This window comes from Triticum dicoccoides, chromosome 3B, assembly GCF_002162155.2.
Source record: "Triticum dicoccoides isolate Atlit2015 ecotype Zavitan chromosome 3B, WEW_v2.0, whole genome shotgun sequence".
Taxonomy (NCBI): Eukaryota; Viridiplantae; Streptophyta; class Magnoliopsida; order Poales; family Poaceae; genus Triticum; species Triticum dicoccoides.
Window position 1 is genome coordinate 692878681 of NC_041385.1, and position 9024 is coordinate 692887704.

Genomic DNA, 9024 nt, shown 5'->3' on the forward strand with positions numbered 1-9024 from the left:
AATCAATGTTACTGTATTACGAACAATCAGTCATCTCTCCTACACATCAGCATGCATTAAATTCACAGACATTGGTTACTATCGACAAAGAATCCACATGCTTACTAGAGATGTAAATCAGACAATATTTGACCGGTCATACGCAACCACTCAAGTACATAACTCAATGATCTATTTATCTCTTGGTTGTGAACTGCCCCGTTTAGAAGCATCTATACTACACTAAGACAGGCTGAGACATGCTACCAGACATACTTGTGCTTGGTGCCCCCTCTTGCTGACTACATTCATCAGGGTTTTTTCCGAGCAAAGCATGTTCACCAGCTTCACTATGAATCATTTTCTGGAAGTACTCAAGGCATTGCTCCATGTCTGCTGTATACTTCTTCATGCTCTCAACATGCCGAGAGAGATCTAATCCCATCTTCATCCATTTTATACCAACGGAAGCTTGATTAAGCCGCCTGGCCAAATATGACTTGTTCCAAGCAGACACTGCAAGCCACTGCCCTTCCTCACATGGATATTCGCCCTCTCTCAGTCCAACCACGATCTGGTAGGCTTGTCGATATACATCATACACTGCATCACTCTTGCTACCACTTAAGTCTTGCAAGCCAGCAAGGCAGGCTAGGTTCCTGAGGGCAGCACTGATTACCCTGTAGTTTGGGGAGTGAGAAGCAAGGGCGGTCTTGATGCTAGCCTTCAGTGAAAATTCAGCAACCAGCAGGTTTGGTGGGGTGCCTTCAGAAGCAGCTTTCCCAAGTACGAGAAGATGGGACGGCGTGCATGCTTTAGAGGAAGCGAAGTTCTTGACTAGTTGGAGCTGCTGAGGATGTGCGCTGGTGTCCATCCTGTCAAGGAGTTGGTAGGAGTAGAAGGTATGCAGAAACAGAAAGATGTTGGCCTCAGCCTGATCAGAGGCGACTGAACCCGAGGGCCAGATTGAAGGTAATAGCTGCACATCAATAGAACTGAATCAGAATAATAGCAGAGAAAACTGAACCACTTTAGAACATACACAAAGGGGTAGTAACTTTTAGTATTTGTTAAACCCCATGTTTACCTTGCCAGCTCTGCTGAGCATCTCAACACCTTTTTTAACATCAGAATCCAACAAGGGAGAATTGTTTAGCTCCTCAGCTTTAAGCATGGAAGTGACACTCATGATTAACGCTTTGCAAAGTGTGGGGTGATTTCCATCACCCTCATCATTACTTGCACCACCAAAGAACTCTGCTGCAAGCTCAAAGAACTCAGCACTAAGATCATACTTTTGCTCCTTTGCCACCCTTCTACCCATATTCCAGCAATTGCCTGCAAACCAGTTCAGTTCACGCGCCCCAACAGGTCCATTGCCAAAAAAGCCTTCCACGCCAAGGTCAGACATCCGTAGCTTGGCACGTCTCAAGTACTTCAGGATCTCATCCTCAGTACCTTGCTCACGACGGAGGAGCTCAATAAGAGTGCGGAGGACAGTAACCTCACGCTCTGGCATAGGCTTTCCGGCAGAATAGAGACCAAGAAGGAAGGTCAATGAAGCAACTGCTACCCGGACAGCCTTGCAGGCAATAGCCTCATGAGTTGTGAGCATTAGGAACGCGGGATTGAAGTCAATGCAACCCATCATGGTTTTTATCTGCTTGATAGCCTCGTCCTCGTCGTTCTTCTGAAGATGAATTTTGATCTGCACAATTCTTCTGGGTTAGCAAACAATACCAGAGTTAAATGAGACCCCTGAACAATTAGCATGTATATTTATTACCTTCATAAAGGCACAGTGGGCATTGTGTTCCACCTACAGATACACATTTTGAGCCAATCGTAAGAAGCAATAGGCAAGATTATTTAATGAAGTGATGAGGAGAGGGATCAATACCTTGTCAGCCTCATCGACAAACTCATGTGCTCGATCCAGACGTTGAAGGGCTAGATAGCAAACGGCAAGGACTCGGAGGCACTGTGCTCGCCGGACTCTGCTTCCCTCTTCACGGGATAGATAAAGCATCGATGTCTCAAACAAGTCCGCACATATATCGTAGTTCTTTGCATTGAAATGCTCAAACCCGCTGTCCCAAATTCCAAATGTCAGCCTCAGCAAGAAATCATATGTACATAAAAATGCTGTAAAATTACTTGTGTAAGAGAGTGCAGACCAGTTCCAGAGCAGTGTATGCATTGCTCCACGGTGACTGGTGTTAGCCGGGCCATCGAACAGTGCGACCACCCTCTCATCCGACACGAGCTCACCGATCGCCCTTGCGCGCCCAGGGCTACCGATACCACAATCAACTACCTTGGTCACCACTCTCACGGCAGCAGCTGCACCTCCTGCGCGGCAACGTGCAACAAGTGCAACGAGCACCTTGCGTGCAGCCTCAGGCCCCGCGGAGGCAAGGTACACCTCAGCAGCCCCCACGCATAGACTCTCTGATGCGTTGGCGTTGGCCATGAGTCTCTCGAGCTCCCTCTCGGCCTCCGGCAAGTTCCCGGTACCAAGCCATGCGTGCAGCGCCATGAACCCCACGCTCGCGTGCTCATCCGCCTGCCCCACTGAAGCCCTCGAGACCTGGACACAACGCAGGACGCCCTCGTAATCCTTGGCTTGGTGACGCTCGAGGGCAAGGTAGCGGAGGCATCGACCCTTTTGCTCCTGGAGATTTGGGGTCTTGGGACTGGCGCTGGAGGGGGAGGGGGAGGCCAGCTTCTCGAAGAGATCCAGCGCCTCGGTGATGAGGCTGGAGGCTCCAACGGCGGGGTCAGAAGGTTTGGTGGATAGCGCGGCCTCGCCGACGGACAGGTAGCCCTCGGCGAGGGATCTGGTCCCCTTGGGGGACGCGGACGCGAGGGGCTTGGAGCGGCCGAGCAGCGCGACGGCGAGGGACTGATCGCCCGCGTCGGACGCGGCGCGCGCCCGCGCGAGGTTGAGGCCGAGCAGGACGTCCCGCTCATCCTCCGTGGCGGGGGCGGAGACGAGCGGCGTGGCCTTCTCGAAGCAGGCGGTGGCGAGGTCGACGCGGCCGAGGTCGAGCCACTCCTGGCCGGCGCGGAGGAAGAAGGAGGCGGCCTTGGCGGCGGCGAGGGGGACCTCGTCGGGGCAGCCGGCGAGGAGGAGCAGCTCCGGCGCCGCCTGCCTGATCTCCGCCTCGGCGGCGCGCGCGGAGGGGCCCCGGGCCAGCGCGGCGGAGTTGGCGCGGTCGACCACGGCGTTCCAGAGGCGGGTGGCGAGCTTCCATATCTGGAGCCTGCAGGCGTCGGTGAGGGACGAGGCGGCGGAGCCGAGGTTGGTGAGCACGCGGCGGAAGTCGGCGGCGAGCTTCTCCGGGGGGGAGGGGTCGGGGGCGTCGTACCGCTCGACGTCCGCGACGACCCGCGCGAGGTCGGTGAGGTGGGCGGCCTGCGGCGGCGGGCGGTGGTACTCGGGGGAGAGCTCGGAGATCTTCATGGCGGCCGGGGCTAGGGTTCCGGCGGCCGGGATTGGGCGGATTTGGGCGGGAAGCGGCGCGGCGAGGCGTGGGGAACGGGGAATTGGGGGAGGGTTCGGAAAACGCGAGGAGGAAGGGCACGAAATTTGAATTGTTTTTACCGTGCCGGTCCTTCCTTTCCCCTTTTTTTTTTTCTTTTTTTTGTGAATTCGGTCCTTCCTTCCCTCGTGGCCCCGTTTTGTACGAATTGCTACACTGCCAAGTTCATTATCCATGCGATGTTAATCAGTTAATCATTTCTACAAATTGGCAAGTGAACAGAGGCTCGGCCAATTTGGATTGGATGGAGTATGTGTTAGCTTTTGTGTTTTTTTAGTTTGATACGTAGTACTAAGTGTGATGAAATTGGCTGAATGTGTTGAAGTGGATTGATTTCGAACCAAATTAACATTGATTACCTTTTAGGAATTCAATGTTCAGAATGGACCTACATGATGACTGCTAAAGGAGAGAGAGGGGTACTAGGAAGAAAAGAAAGCCGCTAGAAATTGGTAATCAAGCATATGCAGAAAAATAAAATAAAAAGTTGTCTAAGCCCAGGTTCGAACTGGGGACCTTTAGTGTGTGAGACTAACGTGATAACCAACTACACCACCCAGACTTGTCAGTTATCAGGCCCGCCATAAACTATTTGTACGAGTTTTAAATTTGGTAACAATCTTAATACTCCATCCAATCCAAATTAATTGACGCACGTTTAGTACAACTTGTTTTTTATCAGAGGGAGTACACCTTATTACTCGGGTTGTATTTAATAACAAAATATAAAGCAGTAAAAAAAAGTAAACTAGGAACAGGCCAGCTGCACAAGAGTAAAGATCATATAAAAATGCAAGTGTTCAGCTATTCAAAACTACGCAATGCTTTTGAAGCATCCATAAAAATATATTAAAAAATAAAGAAGTTTAAAGCTTTTGAAGCATCCATAAAAAAATATTAAAAAATAATGAAATTTAACTATTTGAAATGAATGGGGCGTAACGTAAAATGTTCATGCAAGTCAAGTATTGCATATCTAGTTTTGCTGATTTCGCACGCATTCCAAAGTTAGAGAGCTAAGTAAAATGAAGCCTTCATATCCACTAGCTTTTGGGGCAGTTCGATCAATTTTTGCAAAGTGTTATTGGTCGTCCGATCTCGACCCTTAGCAACCGTGATCTAGACCCACGCGAGGTCGGTGAGGTGGACGGCGTATGGCTGCGGGCGGTGGTACTCCTGAGAGAGCTTGGAGATCTTCATGGCGACGGAGGTTAGGGTTCCAGCGATTGGGATTGGATGGATTTGGGCCGGAAGAAGTGAGGCGAGGCGTCGAGTACGAAGGTGAAGAGGGAAGGATTTGAGAACGGGAGGAAGAAGGGCCTGAAATTTGAATTTTCATGACTCTTATATTGCCGGTCCGTCCTTCCTTCGTCCCAATTAAGGAAATTGGCAAGTTGGATTTCTCTTTTTTTCTTGACAAAACATAACTGGGGACTAGATTGTGATGGATTATTAGTGCTAGGGAAAAAGGAGATGCCCACACACGCAGGTTGTATGCATGTACACATACAGGAAGCGCAATCAGCCCATAGCTACTTGAATCGCTCCACGACTTCATCTATATTGATGATCGCATTTTTTTGGAATTATTTTAGCCTTTTCGACGATGTTCGTTTAGCGGGAGGAAACTTTTTCATCGACTACGATGCGCCTGTAGGGACTTCGTTAATCTTAAGATGCTATGCCAGCTCAGTCTGTCGGAGGTACTCATAGGGTAGAGTGTGCGTGCGTGTGTTTATAGGGATGAGTCTATGCTCGTATGAGCACCTTCGATTGTACTGTGTTAAAAAAGGATGGTTCGTATCTCTCTTTTATCCATCCACCAATATTATTCTTTAGCATTAAAACAAGATATTTTTTACGGGAAAATTTTCAATCTATTCATCGTTTCGTTACGATAACCTCAAAAAATAAACTGCAAGCGGGCCGACTCAAACAATAATGGCTAGTAAAGAGCCCATAGCGTAGAACCAACTCAGGTACCCAGAGTGAGAGTAACATAAGTGGTAAAATTATACATATCTAGGCAAAATAGATGATATGGTAACATCAATATGCTACCATAACATCAGATATATCAAGCCGTGGCATGTATGTTACTACCTAGTTTTTTCAAGTCTTCCTCCTCTCTTAGGCTCAAAAAAAGTCTTCCCGAACGTCCATTTCATATATCAGCCCACGGGCATGGCATTTATGAGCCACCGAGCCGAAGGACACCTTCCATGCTCTTTGCAAGTGCCTCCGAGCAGTAGCACTGTGGCAGTCGATGGCGCAACACTAGAGCATCCCAAATGTCATGCAGCTTGTGAACACGGGCCGCAAGCGGCTCTTGTTGTTGCCGAAGGATGAGCGTCTCTTCACACTCATGACGATATGAAGATGTTGGCATGTGAGGAAAGAAATTGTCCACAATAAAAGGTCACCACCTATGGAGGGCTTCGACTCGGATCCTAACAAGCCATATCAACTCTCTACTAGCTATCCGGAACGTTCCTCATGGTGACCATGTTAAGGGAAATATGGTGACTACCGTGAAGCCTAGAAGGAAGGTGTCATCGCTTGTGCGGGTGGAGCATCATCTCGAGAGGTGAGAACCAGCACCGACGGGTTGGGCGACACTCACATTGATGGATCCTTCTCAAAGAAGGATGGCAACGCAGGCACTGACATGATTCTCATGAACGAGACTGGTGCAATCATCTTTTCATCGTGCGGCGAACTTTGACAATGTGGCTCTCCTCTCCAGACCAAAGTTTTTGTGTGTTTGAATGGTATCTCCCTTTTCATTGTGACCCAATGGACACCCTTGCTAGTTGTTATTTAAACTGGTTGCTTGGAAGCCATCAAGCTGATCACTATAGAAGAGGGGAGGGGGGCGATAGTGCACTTAAAACCGCTTCTTCATGAAGGTAGGGAATCTATCACTACTAGGGAAAAGCCTATCAGTAGCGCGGGTTTTGGGCCTATCAGTAGCGCGGGCAGGAGCGCTACTGATAAGGCGCTACAGCCAATGCTTAGCAATAGCGCGTCTTGACCCACGCTACTGCTAAATTGACTTAGTAGCAGCGGTTCTTCAGAACATCGCTACTGGTAATTAGTAGTAGCGCTTCCCCTTACCCGCGCTACTACTATTATTTAGTATTTTATTTCTTTTCTTTTTTCATGTTGTATTCATACACCTTTACACAAGTTTTCATACAACAGGAATTTAGAGATTGTTTTTACATCATAATGAGTTATTACATCATGGGGTGAAAGAACCATGGACTAGTTTCAAGTGGATGTCCATCCACTTGAAACTAATCCGCGGTTCTTTCACCCAATGATATAATAATATCATCATCATCATCATATCATTAACAACTTAGCATCATAATACATCATTGTCATATAACACCTCCTCAATATCATCGTTTTTATCATTGACATCACATAACACCTCCTCAAGATCATCATTATCAACTCTAACACATTACCACATAATAAACATATTGTACCTCATAGGACCTATTACATTCGATTAAGACCTACTATATTTTCTAAGGTAAAATAACAAAAAACAAGATAACCCCTGGCTCTCCATTATGGAGAATGGAGATTAGCCTGTCTCCCATTCTTGCCTTCCGCTGAATGTTACTTCCAAGAACCTCCTTGCGAATGTCCATACATTTCTTCCATTCTCTGATGATCATGTGTTCACGGGTTTTAGAAATCCGATATGCACAGGTGAGCTCCGTAGATTTACCTGGCAGTATGTTCAGAACTGAGAGGCGACCATGCAGAGACATCAGATGAGGCACACAATCCATCGGGAGTTTCTGTTGAAAAACATAATAATAACTTCGTAGTTAGCAATGATGTACTAGTTTTAGAAGTATGCAAAAAATGCACGAATGTCGTAATATTAAAAAATCTTACCAGGGTATCTCCAGAGAAGTTATCGTTGTTCAACACATGCACTAGTGTCACGTATTCACCATAATTTGGAGGAGTTCGATAATAGTCATTGTAATTCTCAAGAAGAATACAAAATGCGATCAGATGATTTTTCTCCTTATACGTTAATTGGGTGCCTTCGGTGTAGTGGGTTTTATCTACCATCTTCCGCACAGTCTTTGAAGAATCAAAATAAGCTGTCAATGGAAATAAGCTATCAACTATTTTGAAATAAACAATATAAATTAGTTAATAACTATGTTTGAGAAACTCACATAGCGGTACAATCGGAAGCGTATCAACAAGGACCCAAATGTCCATATTGTCTTCCTCGCTGTCAGGATCACCAAGATCCATGGTGACAATCATACCCTCATAAAAACCATACATTTTGCAAAGTGCTTCCCAATTTTGGCAACCAAAATGGGTTACGCTCTGAGCATTGTACAGATTTACTTCAAAATCCATATCATGATGGGTCCTTAGGTGTATTTTCTTTGTTTCGAAATTTTCATGGTCTTCAAAACCCATCCTCTTCAAGACATAGCGTCTTGCATGGCATGGGATAAGCTAGTTGAATTGTAAAATATGAAAATTAGACGTTGAAATAGTTGAAGTCATGCTTAATGGAGAAAAAAACACTTGTCGTTGTTGCGTACCGTTTCACAATCGAAGGTCTCCTCGAGCTTAATGCTGAAGCGCCGATCGTCGTCCAGCCGAACGAACCTGTCGCACATACCTCGATCGTCGTGGCACCAGCTACACTCCCCCGGGAGACCGTCGTCGTCCGAGTACGACATTTTCTACAATCATAATTCAAAGATTAAACTTGTACATATTCTAGCACAAGTCATGCCAGAATTCACGACAAAATTCGGCATGACCTTTGCTAAAAAAGGACATATCGAGCGCCTGAAATTTGCCGGAACGGAAATTAATCAACACTCCGGCAAAACATAGGCCACTCGGAGATGTAAACTGAACATGAACAGCCACTTGGGCAACCACATCCAATTTGAGCAACAACACAAGATATACAAGGATATTTGGCTGGTCTCACCTCGATGTCGGAGGGGATCGGTGACTGGGACGACGGCGGGGATGTCGGAGGGGGTCGGTGACAGGGACGACGGAGGTCACCTGAAATCATATAAGTTATCACTAACAACAAACATGACATGTTCAACTTGTTTTATTAATTCAACTAGTTCGTACTAAATATAAACTTACTATAAATAGAAAAAAAACTAGTTCTTTCTAAAAATAAAGTAGTTCAACTAGTTATATTAATTATCTTACTAAAAATAGATTAGTTCTGTTAATTCAGCTAGTTCAACTAGTTTATTAATTTACTTACTAAACTAGTTCAACTACAACTAAAGTAGTTCAACTACCAATACTGCTACTAAAAATCTATTACTAACTAAGCAACATCTAGTACTAGCTAACCCTAAATTAACATCTACTACTACTAAATCTAGTACTAACTAGTGGCAGGGGGTGGGGGGCGACGGAGAGGTAGCTAGGGGCGGCGAGGTCGAGGGCGGTGGGAGGAGGGCTGCCG

At 46.6% G+C, this 9024-nt stretch overlaps 1 protein-coding gene and 1 non-coding gene across 2 annotated transcripts; both read right to left on the reverse strand.

Moving 5' to 3' along the window:
* Nucleotides 1-11: 11 nt before the first annotated feature.
* Nucleotides 12-3523, reverse strand: LOC119277913 (TPR repeat-containing protein ZIP4-like). Its single transcript, XM_037559262.1, has 5 exons — nucleotides 2157-3523; nucleotides 1880-2069; nucleotides 1766-1798; nucleotides 1067-1687; nucleotides 12-958 (listed from the first exon to the last, which is right to left on the reverse strand). The coding sequence occupies exons 1-5, from the start codon at nucleotides 3443-3445 to the stop codon at nucleotides 218-220; spliced, it is 2874 nt and encodes a 957-aa protein (XP_037415159.1). The 5' UTR covers nucleotides 3446-3523; the 3' UTR covers nucleotides 12-217.
* Nucleotides 3524-4012: 489 nt separating this feature from the next.
* Nucleotides 4013-4086, reverse strand: TRNAV-CAC. Its single transcript has one exon. It is a non-coding gene; the product is annotated as a tRNA-Val (tRNA).
* Between the last annotated feature and the right edge of the window lie 4938 nt (nucleotides 4087-9024).

Coding starts and splice junctions, on each gene's coding strand:
- LOC119277913 (XM_037559262.1), bottom strand. CDS start 3,445: ATGAAGATCTCCGAGCTCTCCCCCGAGTACCACCGCCCGCCGCCGCAG. Junction 1,799..1,879: donor TTGTCGATGAGGCTGACAAG/GTATTGATCCCT, acceptor GTGTATCTGTAG/GTGGAACACAATGCCCACTG. Junction 959..1,066: donor TGCTCAGCAGAGCTGGCAAG/GTAAACATGGGG, acceptor ATTGATGTGCAG/CTATTACCTTCAATCTGGCC.